The 15,570-nt window shown below is 43.1% G+C and overlaps 2 protein-coding genes across 3 annotated transcripts; both read right to left on the reverse strand.

Moving 5' to 3' along the window:
* Positions 1–2,957: 2,957 nt before the first annotated feature.
* Positions 2,958–5,874, reverse strand: C8H1orf52 (chromosome 8 C1orf52 homolog). Its single transcript, XM_032192388.1, has 3 exons — positions 5,611–5,874; positions 5,305–5,512; positions 2,958–3,651 (listed from the first exon to the last, which is right to left on the reverse strand). Exons 1-3 carry the CDS (start codon positions 5,872–5,874, stop codon positions 3,569–3,571), a joined length of 555 nt encoding a protein of 184 aa, XP_032048279.1. The 3' UTR covers positions 2,958–3,568.
* A 2,627-nt stretch (positions 5,875–8,501) lies between these two features.
* BCL10 (BCL10 immune signaling adaptor) lies at positions 8,502–15,459 on the reverse strand. Of its 2 annotated transcripts, none has more exons than XM_032192821.1 (3): positions 15,203–15,459; positions 10,200–10,488; positions 8,502–9,091 (listed from the first exon to the last, which is right to left on the reverse strand). In XM_032192821.1, exons 1-3 carry the CDS (start codon positions 15,335–15,337, stop codon positions 8,727–8,729), a joined length of 789 nt encoding a protein of 262 aa, XP_032048712.1. In that variant the 5' UTR covers positions 15,338–15,459; the 3' UTR covers positions 8,502–8,726. The 2 variants fall into 2 exon arrangements, with proteins under 2 accessions (XP_032048712.1, XP_032048713.1); XM_032192822.1 differs by lacking the exon at positions 15,203–15,459 and adding an exon at positions 14,715–14,841.
* Between the last annotated feature and the right edge of the window lie 111 nt (positions 15,460–15,570).

Below are 15,570 nucleotides of genomic sequence, written 5' to 3' on the forward strand. Positions count from 1 at the left end.
ACTTTTCATCCAAATTCTGCCAAGATTTTGCAAGATTGGCAAACCAGCAAATGAGCTTCCTGTCATCAGAGAAATAAGGGTCGGCCAGCTCCACACAGCTCCCATTTCTCTCTGTTGATAAAAAATCCTCCTCCTTTGCTGATTACAGGTTCAAGATAAATTACTCTTTGTGGAACACACTGCATCTCCCTGGCTTCAATTTCAGATTGGCAGCCTGAGGCTTATCACAAACCATTTGTAAATGAATCAGTTCTTCAACAGTGTTCACACGCATCGAGCCCTCACAGCGGAACAACAAGCAGACTGACAGAGGGATGCCTTGCAGCAATCTCTCCATCAGCACTTCTCAGAGGACACACTGCCTGCCATGAAAGCCATTATCCTAAACAGCTGTCGTTTTATACTGCCTTGAATATTTCTTCTCTGGATCATCCTGCCTGTCTTGGAGAGCTACATTATGTGGCTGCTATTATGCCAGCATCTGGAGGCAACATGTGTTCATTGCACATAAATTGCCTTCCAGCCACCATTTTTCTACTCTTGATAATTTTTTTAGAGAGAATTCAAATCAAACTTGTAGGGACTTTTCACTGCCTTCCTTCCCTGTTACACGTAATGATCCTCATCACATTTGATTCATGGTAAAAACAATGCAAATGATGAGTTAATAGTGGGCTAATGTTTAAAGCCAAGAAAACACATTTGTAAGCAGGAATGTCTGTTCCCTGTCACTGTCTCCTCTTGAAAGAGGATCTGGGATAAAGTGTTCTCTAGACATTTTTTGTACTGAGCTATCAGTTTAAGTTTAATAAGTGTTCACTTATGCACTTCACAGATCCTGTTGCAGAGTAGCCAAATTTTCATTATGAGCTGCCCAAAGCTAGCTTTGCTTTTCAGCTTTTCATCTTCCCCTCTTCAACTTTTGAATCAAATGGGGAAATCTCATTGCTCATTTCTTTGCACTTGCCCGATCTGCTTCTCTCAAGCACTGTATCATTACCAAACTTTCGTGTTTTGCAAATCAATGTCACTCCTCCTAATCATCCAAAAAGGACACACAGGAAACAGTCCACTCTCTGCTCTAGGCTTTTCTGTACACCCAAGAACACTTCTGACTTGCTGCAGTAGCTGCAACTCCAGAACTTCCCTGGACAGAAGCATCTCTACCATAAAAGCCCTCCAGCAACAGAAGTTCACCCAGGTAACTCCACCTCGTTCAGGCTCTCAGCCTTGTTTCAGATGTCTTAAGAAAAAGACAAATAGTTGCTTTTACCACGTGTCCTGAATAGGGATGCTGCCATGGTCACTGCTTACAATGGAGTTTCCCTAAACGTGTAAATAATACAATTCATCATTCTTCTCCTAGATTAGCCATGCTGGTTTTCTCCATGGAAACTGAGTATCAGATGGTGCTAGCTTCAAGACAACCGGATACCCCATGTATCATGTTATCTGAAAACAAATGGCGTGATTAGCATGGTAGCTTCCTGAGCTGCGATGTAGAATAGCAGAGCACACAATGCAAGGACAAAAGCCTCCTTGGTCATGGCAATTGTGGGAATGCATCCTATTTCCAGAGGCAATGGCATTAACCTCCAGCTGTAACACTCTTCAAGTAGCACATCAGTAGCAGACATTACTACTAGAAGTTTTTTGAATTGGGCAGTCCATTAAACCCTTTACTTACATCAAATCCCTCAGATATCAATATTTTTTTCCACTCAACCCACATAAACCTGGAATATGTTTGGTACATACAGGCAGATTTCTCCAAAAGTATCTGGCTAGACAAGGTAACATGCAATTTGCTGCCTGGCCACAAGCTGAACCTTTGAGAAATTGACCTAGTAACTGATTTGCTTATGCCAAAGGGAGCTTGCTATTATTCCCTGCTCTTAGGTCTCTACATCAACTATAGCATAAATTCATTTCCACTAACAAAGGAGCATAAACACTATTTTTTACTGCATTCTCTGAGGACTCTAGCGCCTTCAAGCTAGCAATATCAGGACAGCAGATACAGAAAAAAACAGATCACAGAGAGCCTTTTCATTCAGAGAGGTCGTACTCAACACTCAAATGCTTGATCTCAAACAAAAGCTAGAGAGCAGCTGCGTTAGTAGCTTATGGCAATCTGCTATGATGACCTAAACCTGCATTACAAGCATGGGGACAGGTATTCATTTAAGAGAACTGGTATGCAATAGATGGTAACTTTTAGATAAAATTTCATGCACAATTACTAGGATATTGAGAAATTTACAGTAGCTTTCTAGGAAAAAATGAAGTATGGACATATGAGTATAGTCCCTCAACTGACCAAAATATCTGAACAGAACTGAACAGATATCTGCAGTTCCTGAACAGATGCCCTGTGCTGGCTCCCCACCTAGTACAAACTCCATTTCAGCAGAGGATAAATGTGACTGCTGTGCAGGGCTCTTGACTCCACCTGGAACTCAGCAAGATCATTATTAAGCAAGGTTTCTCCTTGCAGCAATTAGGAAAATAGAAAATATCAGTGTTTATACTGATTGCTTAATTACATACATTTCAGTCAGTAGGCCTAATCTCACTAGACACTTCCCAAGGTACAGATGCTTTAGTTGACATCAAATCCATGGTAACCCTCCCTTTCCTCCACAAGTTTGCTGTTACTTTTTCATATACAGACCCAAAACTCCATGTGGCAGCACATCACAAATGCAACATGCAGTCTGTAATACTTTAAGAAGCTTAACTACAGCTAGGACTGAAGTAGATACAATTTGACAGCAGAGACTGTCACAGCTTTGCCTTAATATTTTTCATGTAAATATACAGTTGCTCTTTTCAGTTTTAGGAATAATACTTCAGATGCCTCAATTCTTTTATCGCTTAGATTCATGTTTCACTGATGCAGATCACATAACATCACAATCAATCATCCGATATTAAACTCTATTTTTAGGTCCACGTTGCAGTTTGCAGTTGTATTTTTATTACAAACAAAACTGTGAGGAACCTGTTGAGACATTAGAGATACAGCACCAAAAAGCATACAATGCGGAATCCATCCCTCCTATTCATCAAGCATGCAGTGCAATACTTATACCACAGATGTTTTCAAACATAAGATTTATTCCAGTGGATTATTTACAGTCTTTACACAAATTCCAAAACAGCCTTATTAAAACATGTCACAGTATAATACCCAAAGAATCTTTAGTATACGCTCCTTTATGAAAGGCTTTGACACAATGGAAAGATCAATTAAGAAAAGCTCACGTTACCAGGTTTCTTGACAAATGAAATACCAGGAAACCCTGTAACCTGCACAAGTACCCACCACAATGCTTTAAGACACCTCTTTTAAATAAACTGGTTTAAATTTTGTTTAGTAGCTGAGTTCCTATTGCAACACTGTCCATGGAGTTTTGTGCTTTCCAAAAGGCAAGCATACTGCTGAAATACGATTCCCTACCCAACAGGAGAGAGGAATTCAGTAAACATGTATTTGTTTCCCATTCCAACAGAGGAGTCCAAGTTCATTGAAATTCTCATTATAGTGAAATCAAGCATACTCTGCTTATACCTTCTTCCTCTTTGTGTGCTCCCCAGAGTCTAGTTTACGTTTCTTAGCAGAAGCTGGTTCGTCGTCTTTTTCATCATCTTTAAATAAAAAGACAGAATTAATCCAAGTCAGCAAAACCAGTATTTTTGTCTTAAACACCATACTCATCGCAGAGCAACTGACTTAGCCACACCCAAGATGCCTGGAAAAGAGACACAGTAATATTAACTGACAACATCCTCATTTTTGGAATGTGGACAAGACGTGGTCAGAATAGGATTGATTTGCTGCTTTAACTACCAAGGATCACAGAGTATAACTAAGAAAAGGCCTTGTTATGCTAGATAATATGCTATGCAGTACCTGCTTCTAAAAAAATATTATTTGAATAGATGTGGTAAAAAGCTAGGAAATACATTTTAGAAGCAGAAAGTAAAGTCAAGGTAAATTAATAATTTATCTTTTTAGTTTCTGGGTGAAGCCTAAGAGAAAAGAAGCGTGGAGGAAAAATAACAGCATAGAGAACAAATAGAGCAAGACAGAGATAAAATAACAAAGGAATGTAGAGAACGAAAAAGTGCAAGAAAGCAAAAAGAACAAAATTTGTTTGCAAAAGGTTTGCTGAAAACTTAACTGGTCAATCAAAACACTATTGTACGTTCTAGAAGTCCAAAACTTCTTCTTCTAGTTTTGTTCTCTTGTTTGTCATTGGCTGTTCTCTTTCTCCATTAGTTTGTTGTTTTGTTCTATTTTTGTTAAATAAAATAATTTCTTCCATCTCTCAAATATTTCTTTCTGTATTTCCTAGATTACCACTAGTGTTTGTTCCACGATTAACAGTGAAAAGGACGGTAAGTATTTTCTTCAGTAATCTGTCACTTGCATTTTATTTATTTTTTTTTAATTTCCACCTTGGACCCCAAGTTTTGCAAACATTATAAAAATAATCTGACCTGCTGCTCAAATGCATCTGCATCTAGGGTTGAGACAAAAGTATTAAAAGCAGCTCTCACTCCTCTTTGTATTCCAGGAAGTCCTGAGCCTCTTGGTCTCTCATAACTGCTGCTCTATAATGCCTTTTAATCATTCCCTGCTACCAGTAACGACAATGGAAGGGGATCAGAGAAATTCCTGATGGGTCTTCGTTGGTTCCAGGAACCCCAGAATATGCTGTACACACACTGAACTCGGTTACCATCACTGCAGCCAGTTACTGCTCTGCCCTTGAGCAGCTGCAGACGTAGAACAGGCCAGCAGAATTTTCTCTGAATTAGTCAGGAACAGCTCCGGTCACAGGCTACTCACAGAAACCACGTGCCGGCAATTCTGCTCTTTATGCACACAAATTTGAAGCACGTGTCTGTGCAAAGCACACCAGGTCTGCACAGGAAAGGAACAGATTGCAAACCATGCAAGAGCATCACTTGTTACGTGTTTACGACAGGAGATAGCACGTTTTGAATAAGCCTCCAAGAACTTGCAAGTTTTAACCATGGAAGCCTTCAGACGTTAACAGTTTCAAACCATCTCCTGTCAAGTTCAGTTCTCAGTACTGTACGTAACACTATGGTTTCAGTTAACCTCTCTGAAGCTACGTACTTATTAAGTTACCTTACATTTCTGCAGACAAAGGGAATTTTTGCCAAGGCTTTCTGCACCAGCTCCCTGCATTATGACAGTGCCTCAGGGAGGGGTAGGAGAGCACTGGCACACCCGAGGGCCACCAGCAGGGTGTCCTACGTGCGCCCTACCTGACTCGGGGGGCTCCTGCTCCTCGTCCGGTAAGAACCTGGCCTTGCCGGCCTGCCGGGGCGCATCGTCGCCGTTGTCCTCATAGATGTTGGACCACTTTATGGCCATGTCGACGGCAGGTGGCGGCGGGGGCTTCTTCTCGGGCGGGCTGTACACCTCCGGCGGGGGCACGGCGTTGTTCCTCCACACCTTGAACTCCCGGGGGGGCTGCGGAGAGAAACACGGCGCCCGGGGCTGCGGCGGGAGCCCGCCGGCCCCCAGCAGCCCCGGGCTCCCCGCCCGGCCCGGCCCGGCCCCGCCCGTACCTCCTCGGGCGCCCTGAGGACGCGGCTCTCCCAGTCGATCTGCTTGTTGAGCGGGTTGTAGAGGAAGGCGGGCGGCTGCGACACCTCCCGGAACAGCTCGTCGGGCGGCGGCAGCCGCGGCCGGCTCCCCGGGCTGCCTTCCGCCGGCGCCGCGCCGGCCCCCGCCGGGCTCTCGTCGGCCGGGGCCTCGTCGGCCTCCGAGTCGGAGCTGGAGCTGCCGTAGGCCGCGAAGAAACCCAGCGGGTCCCCTCCCTCCGCCGCCATGGCGGGGCCTGCGCCGCCGCACGGCCCGCACGGAAACCGGGCCCGCGCCCGGGGTTCCGGCCTGAGGCGGCGGGCGGCGGGCACGGCCCTGACTGACAGACTGACCGACCGACAACCAGCGGTTTCTTCTAAAAGAGCAGAGGGCTAGGAAGCAGCCTTTGAGTATAATACGATAAAATTCCTCGCTGGGAATTATTAAACTGTGTCCAGCTGATCTCTCGCCTTAAATACCATGGAACATAAGAAACCCTACACACAGTACAAGGATAACAAGCACTGAAGTCCCCACAACACTTAAGAATCCTTTTGAGTTACGCTGCTCAGTGCACAAAGGTTTTCTTCTCCCTCACTAATCAAAGATGTCTTGAGACTGAAGTCACTATATGCATGGTCAGAAGCAACACTTCTCACATCTTTACAAAGTGGAGCAATCAAATAATTTTTTAAAAAAATCACAAGAATCTGGTTAGCAATACTAGTCATGAACCACAGAATCTGTAGTTAAGGAGAACGAGGTCTTCATCCCATACGCACATCTTCCCTACACACTGCTCTTGAATGCAGTACTACAGACACCAGTGTTTCACACTGTCTGTCTTTCCCCCAGAGACAAACCTCTCTAAAAAGAGAACAAAAGCCTCCCTTCACATACAAAACCAAAACCCCACATCCAGACACTGGCATGAACTGCACTTAGAACCTATACATTTTAACAATGATAAAGGCAGACAGAAAACAAGCAATTATACAAAAGAGTTTATTCCAAAAGTTGTGATAAAAATATATTTTTTTAAAAAATGCACCTTGCAAACATTGGTAAGATAATACATTCATTTAAAGTCTCAGGTTAACAGGCTCCGTTGCAGGAGTAATCCCTGTACAGGCAGGCCTACTGCACACTGTGCTGTGTGGCAGGCAGCAGTGGAAGTTCTGATTTAGAACTGCAATGCGGTTTTTACCTTGAGCTGATGCTCTTTCTGTTAAGGCCAAGTTTGCTCTCCCTCCCTCTCTCCCCTCTATTTACAAGGATCCAAGAACAAACCCAAAACTAAGCTTCTAAGGAGGTTAAAACAAGAAGGGGAAAAAATGTTTGAGAACACAAATGCAATTCAAGTGGTTTACAGTGAACAAAGGGACATTTAAACAAATTTATATACATCCAGAGTACATGCAACTACAGTTCAAGTTAGTGAAAGAGAGATTTACGCCTACCCTCCAATTCATGTTAGAGAGCAAGATTTTGCTTGCATTTAGGTACCTAAATCCCAGAGTGCCTTCTGTACTGAAGTTTCATTTAAAAGCATTTGCACCATCCTGACAGTCTATCACCTTAGATGCATACCAGAAAATCAAGGATTTTAAACACTAAACAGAAGCCCACATCTTTAGCAAATGTAAGCTATTTACATTCTGAATACAGAGTATAATTGAACAGTGGAGTTTATTTTAACCTTCCAAAACCATAGCAATCATGAAATAAAAATTTAGAGAGGCCTTCTGCAGGACCCCAAAACAAGAGCACAATTTAGGGTTATTGCCCTAAATTATTAACCTGGCTTTGAATTTGAATGGAATGATACAGTTACAGAACTGCATAAGAGCCCAAATAATTTAAACCTTAAATACAAACCTAACTTTTGATATACTAAAAATACTGAAGTGTAGTTTTGCAGAACATAACTGTACACATTTCCAAGGAAGAGTTTGTCTTTGTCTAGTAATTTTAAAGTGATTAAAGGCCACTTTCATAAAAAGATTTCAACTCAAGAGCAGAGTATGAGAGCAATATTTCTTGACACAATATAACATGCTATATGAGAACCTTCCCATGCTCAAATGGTTTAAATACCTTTGACTAAGCAATTTGAAATGTAAACGTGTCTATCTGCCTCGAGGAGTAGATATCTTAAGTGCAACATTTCCAAGAATCCTGCAGTTAAGGATGCTTTCCTGCTACACGACTCCTCTACTTACCTACTGGGACAAAATATAGAAGCATTAGTCCTTAACAGTATTATACAACAGCAGTTTCTCATAGCCCACATGATGTGGTTACAGCAGTTTACTTTCCTTTTCCAATATTAATGAGAATTTATATTTAAAGTGCATCTCAAATCACAAATCTCTAAATAATATACAAGAATAATATGCTAAGGCTTGTGGAAGTATACTCGCTAGCTCGCATCACTGTGATGCTGAGTGCCTTTCAATGTACTGGTAGACAAAAAGTTAAAAAAATAAGAGACTTCTTGCAAATACGCATAGCAACAGATTTGGTCAGATGTGTTATTTGCAAATGGAAATACTTTTTGCACATAACATACATACATGGAGGACAGACTTTATCCTACAGAGAAGTATTTAATTTGGCAAATGAGGTCAAGCTTTTCTGCAAGCGAGCTAAAGCTTTTAGTTCAGGAAGCTAACTTCAATACTTTCAATACTCAGTACTTTTCCTAACCACCTTTGCTTTTCACCTGTCACAGAAAGGCTAAGAACACCAGGTTTGTTACTTACTGTTCTGTAAACTGCAGCTTAAGTGTCTGCAACTAAACACAAAATCTTAAATATATTGGTTAAAAAAAAAAAAAAAAAACAAAAAAAAAAAAACACAAAACTTTGCTGGTGTAGTATCATGATTTTTTTTTTCTAATAAAAGCTTCCTAAGTAACATGAAATCAAGCAGCTAGAGTCACCTGATTACAAAAAAAAATATGTTAAAACAGTAAATAGCATGGACTGTTTCCTCTGATTTCACAAACTAACAGTTTCAAAACTTTTTTTTACCCTTATAAGACACCACATGCTGTTTCAGTACCCTTCGGATGAATAGACAAAAGTCACTAAGTTCACTAAGGTTGAAGAGAACGTGATCTCAGAGGCAAAAAGCAATTGTCACTTGAACTGTTAGATGGTTCTTGCTGTTCTGACTGGAGCTCTGGTGGGAGAGGGGGTGCTCCGGGGTCTCCAGGGCCTGGAAGGGTGGCTGAGAAAACCACACTCTCTGCATTTCCCGTCTCTGCAATTGGCAAATTCATGGAATGAAGAGAGACAGCAGACATAAACGCAGCAGTGCTATAATCTTCTTCTGGGTGATGCATCTGGGTTGATTCTTTATCTTTTGTTTTATCAAAAAAATTAGATTCATCAGAATATGATCTAGAAAGATTATTTGTTCCTTCATACAGCGAGGTCATGCAGGTGCTGCAGCTCAGACCTAAGACAAAAACAAACAAACAAACAATTTAATTACAATGTGATGCACTCTTAAAACTGATTTAGCATCAGTAACATTGTCAAAGATCAGTTGTCTATAATTTGAACCAACCATCCTTTTCATCTCACCTGTGACGTCCAAGTAGTTGTGACAAATTAGAAAATACATGCAGGTCATCTCATCAGCCACGGGAATGATTTCTCTATGTCAGCTACTAGTTGACAAAGCACACTGTAACTTAAGCTTCGCTTTAGGATGTCATTTCTATAGGCAGCCTGAACTATCTTTCAATAGACTTTTCTCACTGTATTCTTCAAAGAACCTTTTAAAAGCTTCAGCCACATTGTTCTGCTCCAAACTGGACTGCTTTTGAAGGCTGCTCCACTTGAAGCCAGAGAAAACTTCAGACCTTTCATGACTAGGGTCAAAAACGTACCTTCTTCCTTCTTTATTTCTCTTTAGGTGGGTGTGGAAGGGGAAGTAAGGTTTTTGGTTTAGAAAGCTTATGCTTTCTTTTTCCGCCTTCAGATGTGAATACATAGAGCAACTTCAGTTTTCTGTGTCAGCAAAACTTCTGATTGTATGAAGCAATACATTCAGAGTCTATTTTTAATTTTTGCACTGAAAGCATTTGGGGAAAATTCCCCTCAATATTGCATTTGTGGGCTTATCCTCTGCTGAGGTGCAGAGTTGAACAAAACCCAAGCATCCTGCCACTGCAGTAAAGAGAAACACAAGATGGAAGATAACCACTTATTTTGCGTTCTGAATTAGAACCTCATAGAAAGCAAAACTGAAGTGTGAAAAAAGACTTATCCATCAGAACAAAACAGTATGTTTGCGGTTTTCCCCCCCTCTCCCCATTTTGTTATTTGTGTTCAGATAGTAAAGAGGCAGAGCTATCTGCCTGATATTTGCCTGATATGCCCGAGGTATCGTCCTGAGATTTTAAACCCAAACTGAGGCAGTTTCCAAGAACACTGTCCCAAACACTAGAGAAAGGAAAAAAATATGTAATAAGAAACACGGATTGAACAGTGCGAGTTTTATTTTGCAGACCCTCAAAATAAAATTTTTATCTTAGATGATTTTATTATAAACTTCTTACCTTTGAGAGCTTCAAGTTTTTCATTTTTGACTTTCAACACTACGTCAGTTATCTTTTGTAACAGAAAGTTTTGTGTTCTTTCTCGCCTGATAGACTCAATCAAAGCATCTAGTCCCTTTGGGTTTTCTGCTAAGTAGTCCAACAACTTCCCAGTTTTTTTCCTGCTGGAAGATCGAGAAGAGATCTCTTCTGTGTCCTCTCTGGTGAGTATTTTCTTTGAACGTAGGTAATCAAAGTGTCTCTCAGCTATAATCTTGTCACACAAGTAAGGTCGCATCCTTTCTAAAGCCTGAAAAAAACAAAACAAACCAGTATCAGCCGATCTTTCAATTCATTTAGAAGCCTTTATTAAAAATCTTTATGATTTTTTTTACAAGTTAGTCAAGCAGTTTTTAAAGCTGCCACCACGTTACCTAGGGGAGAATTTTCTCAGTGCAGCTGTGTAAAAAAAAAAATAAATAAATAAAATCAAAGCATTTTAATTTACCTATCCTTTTCAGGAGTTTTCCTTTGAGTGACCTGTGAGGTTTTAATGCATCTTAAGTAATTAAGGCAGATATTTACTGAAAATATTACATTAGGTCTATGATTATCACATTTCAGAACAGCCACCAAGTAAAAATGAAATTAAACACAACAGCAACTACTTATTTTGCCTACATGCATACCCACTCTCCCCATTTTACTACCCAACTGCAACATTTTCATATTATCTGTATCCCAGAGGCCCAACTCCATGGCACTGCTGTTATTGATGTTTTCTGTACATTGAGCAGAGCAGTCTCAGAGCAACAGCATGTATACTCACTGTTTAAAAGTTTTATTAGACAGACACCTCTATTTGAGTTCACCAGCATCCACAATACCTGTGCTTTCTTTCACAGATGTACCTACTCTCAACAACTTTACTGGCTGCTTTTTCTTTATCAATCTGCTTTCTGATGGTTTAAGATTTTATATTGAACACCTGCAGCACCCTGTACGCTTATGACACACTGCAATGACTCCTGAGAATTAGCACATCTCTGAGGACTCTGGCAGAAGTAAAATGCCTCCCCCCTGCAGCATAACTTCAGCTACCAAGTGTCAGCTGGTTGCTTAATCCTCTCTGTAACCAGAAAAAGAAAAAAAAGGAAAAAAGCGGCAACAATCTGCCCTGGGAGCGGATTCCATCCATTGTCTACAGACCCTCGCATGCAGTCAGTTACCACGGGGCACGATAAAGCAGAGAAGTCTGTTCCAAGCCCTTCACATCCTCAGGAACTGCAACACGTTGTATCCCGTCCCATTCCCTCTGTTTCTCCCTGCAGAGATGTGCCATCCTTCTAACCGCATGCAGGTAGAATGTGATTACCAGTTTATTTTGGAGGTAATTTAGAGGAGCAAAGTCACCACTTTGAATTCTTCTTTGTAAGATCCTGTGTCCTCTCTTACACTGACGGGTTTATTCAGACATCTGGCAAAGAAAGCAGTGACCTCCACCCCCCTTGTTCAAAGGGTCCGCACAAGCACCTCCGAAGCGTCAATGACATTCACCGTATTTCAATCTGCACATTAAGAGGCCTGCTTGGTGCCAGCAGTTTAACAGAACTAATGCCTGCCTTCACAACTCTGCTTTCAATAACCAATCAACTGCTCTATGAAGATGAGAGTCACAAGTATCTTTTTACTTGAAAAGCACACTCTGTGTAACACTGCAGAATCAGCAGGTTCCCTTGCCAACAATTTTCCCTGTGAAGAAATACACAAGTCAGATACACACTGGCTGAAAATTATTGATGTGAAAAAACATTCTCTCCTCTCCTCCTGAAGTTGCCTCATTTGATTCAACAAAGGTAAATTATTTGAGAGCTACAAGGAAAAAAAACACCTTTACATTTGAGAGATGCGGTAAGATGAAAAGAAACAATCACAACTTTTTTCCCAAAGAAAGTCTTCCAATATCCTCTTGCTTTTCAATTATATCCCATGAAAGCAGCATGAAGACAACTTTGCTTTAAAGGAATTTACTAGCTCAATAGAACTGCCTGGCATCCTGTGCTGTGGAAAACACCAATAACTCAATTAAAGAAAAAATTTCTGGACTGCTTCACTAAGCACGGCAAAGGAAGAATGGAATGTGCTCTTGTAGTTTTCTGCTCCTAGAGGTCCAACAAAAGCAAGCCATCAATAAACAGCCTGTGGTTATGCAGTTAAAGGAATAATCAGGAGGGCATGCAAGGAAGAGAAAGGAAAGCTGCTGGCAGCAGACCACCACCAATGAATACAACACAAAACCCGAACCCCAAGGGCGCGGCTGCAGGGTGCCTAATTCAGGCTGTGGGCAGCTCCCTGTTCCCACCCTCACTCCAGCTCTGGCAGCTGAGAGGATCCATCAACGGAGCGGGTTAGTTACCTGCCCCCGTGCTGGTGCAGCGGACTGGGAGGAACAGAAAAGGGCAACAGCACAACTCCCACCATTTTTCTCTGCCATCAAGTATCCAAGTGGAACAGGCCCGTGCTTGCTTGGCTATGAGTGTTGGGAGCAGTGCGGCATTCTTTCACTTCCCATAAACCTCTTCCTACCACCAAGGGGGATCAGTCACAACCAACTCAAAAGCAGAAGAGTCAGTATGTTTTTCAGCATTAGAAGAATATAGCAAGCTGTTACTCAATTGAACGACTACAGTGTTTTGACTAACATTGCTCTGCAATGAGTCTTACGCTGCATGAAGTGCACCAGTCCTGAATTCCCCTCTGCACTGTCCTCAGAGGGTAACAGTTTGTCAAGGACAGGAAGGACAGAGCACAAGCATTAAGAACCCTTTGCTCTGTATGGATGTGTTTGCAGGGCTCACTGCCCCCTTCCCAGCTGGAGGAGGTGAGATTCCAACCTTTACAATTTCTCCTCAAGACAAGTTTACCCAGAGCAGACCAGCCCTGCAAGCCAGCTGAGGTATGCTGCCACACCACACAATGAGAATTCCTGCTCTTGCATCACTTCCCTTCCGCAGTCCACTTTGTAAGGAATAGAAGGAGGTAACACAGGGTAAGGTCACCTCAACTCTTCCCTGATGTGACAAAACAGTAGGGAGAAGGTACAGAAAGTTTTGGGGAAAAATATTTCAGTGCTAGTTTACTTGATCTCAGATACCAAAGCAAATCCTGACAGTACTTGTGTGGTTGTAGCAAAAGACAGCAGAAACTGCCTGCATACCCTACAAAAAACATACCATGTTTTAATTACTTTAACATACTCAACCCTAAGCAAGCATGCCTTCAGTTTCACAAAGATAACACCTATATCCAAGAAGAAATAAAGCTTTAACACAGCACCCTGGTTTTGATGGCTTTAAGATTGGTGCACAGAGCAGAATATAAGTAGCAATGCAGACAGAATATAAAACATTTTAACCTAGCCTGTGGTGCTAAAATATTTCATTTAACCTAGCCATCTATGTGACACAGCTGTCAGTGATGAGCAATAACCACCTGACAATGCACGTGATGAAATACAAGCACAAAAGAAATTATGCACAAATATATTTAACTACCTGACTTTTTTAAACCTAGGATACAGAGATTTGCATTTTATTTTAACAAAAGCATCAGTTTGAGTGACTTGAAGCAATCCACCCTCTTATTTTAAGTGTAATCTACAAGAAGATTGCTTATTGATGCTAATTAGCAGTTAAACTTTTGTTACAGCTATGCCTTCATAATGATTAGTTGGGTCTACACCATATCCGATACCCTAGCTGCCTTGTTCGTTGTTTAATCCACTGGAGGCACAGACAACTGTTCGTTCAGTTATGCTCACACATCTTGCCATGCAATGTACAGCAGTGTTGTGCAGACTGCAAGAAGAAACCAATGCCTGGCTGGATCTCCAGCTCATCCTGACAAGGTTACTTGGCCAAAGCCACCTGCACAGCTTTGGAGCAGCTACAAGAGCTTACAGTGAGCAATGAACCTCCCTGACACGAGGATCTCTGCAGTCAGGTTTATTGTACTGTGTTTTGATGACAAACCTAGTGTTATTTGTTACTACCCAGTATGTTACCACCAAGTCCTCAGATTACTGTGGGAGACTGTAAGATTGGAGCCTGAAGCGACACAGATGGACTTTTGTGAGCATCAGCTATGAATACAGTCAGTAGCTCAGACTGATTTAGATAACGTTACACAGATGGTCTGATTTAACATTTTTTTTTCCCTGTAACATCGGGATGCTGCCTACTGCAGCGTTACCCCGCGGCTCTACAGAAGCAAGCAGTAACTTGCAAAACACACCTCACAGAGCCGTGACAAAGCTTTTACAGAAAATTCCATACACGTAATGGTACCAAGAAGCCAGAACTCAGCTCAGCTCTGTAACGAGTTGGCAGACGACGTGACAGCAAAATAAATCACACAAAAGGCCCGGGGGGCGGCGGGGCCGTGAGGGGAGGCCCGGCCTCACCCTGCCCTCAGCGGCTCGGCCCTGCTCGGGCCGCGCCTCCCGCTCCCCGCCGCCCGCGCCGCGCCGCCGCTCACCTCCTTTTTCACGTCGGCCATCTCGTCCTCCGTCAGCGGCCGCCCCGCCGCCGCCGAGGCCGAGGCCGGCCCCGACCCCGCGGCCTCCATCGCGGAAGCCGCTGCCGCGGGAAGCCGCCCCCGGCACCGCTTCCGACCCAGGCTCCCCGCCCCGCCGGGCGTGCGCGGTGGCAGCGCCCCGCGGCTGATGGCGGCCGGGCAGGGGCAGGGGGCGCGGCCGCAGTCACCGCCCCGCCCGCACGAGATGGCGGCCGCGCGCCGGGCCGCCTCAGGGGGCAGGGGCTGAGGGTTGCCCGCCCGCTGCTCTCGGCTGCGGCACCCCCGGGACGGCTCGCCCCGGCCCCGCTCTGCCTTGCCAGTGCCGTGCTACGCGAGGTGTGACCGTGCTGGTGTTTGCCTCACGCTGCCGGTTGATCCGGCTCCCTAAAAAGCACGTTGGTTCTGCTCGTAACACTTACACACACACAGGGGATGTTCACCCTTCTTACCTGGCCCAGAGCGTTAACATCAGTCCCAAAATGGCTCAGCAAGGTTTCAGGTGTGTGGAGCTCCCAGTGAGGTGGCTGTGGCACAGCTGAGGCAGAGGCCAGTGCCCCCCAGCTCCCGGCTCTATCCTTGTCCATTAAACCAAATGCCTTCTGGCTCCTTCCTTCTCTCCAAGGCGAATGTTACTGTAGGCTTCGCTGGCTCCCTACAACACTCTGATAAAAATAACTGTTGTGCATTCTGGACCTAGATGTTATAAATGAAGTCTCAATTCAATCTGAATTTAGTAATATTTATAAAAGACGTATTTATGAAAGGTATAAAAGGCAAGTAAACAGTGCTGGGTGTGCGGGGAGTCTACGCTCCACCA

The sequence above is a fragment of the Aythya fuligula genome, chromosome 8 (assembly GCF_009819795.1).
Source record: "Aythya fuligula isolate bAytFul2 chromosome 8, bAytFul2.pri, whole genome shotgun sequence".
In the NCBI taxonomy this organism is placed as follows: Eukaryota; Metazoa; Chordata; class Aves; order Anseriformes; family Anatidae; genus Aythya; species Aythya fuligula.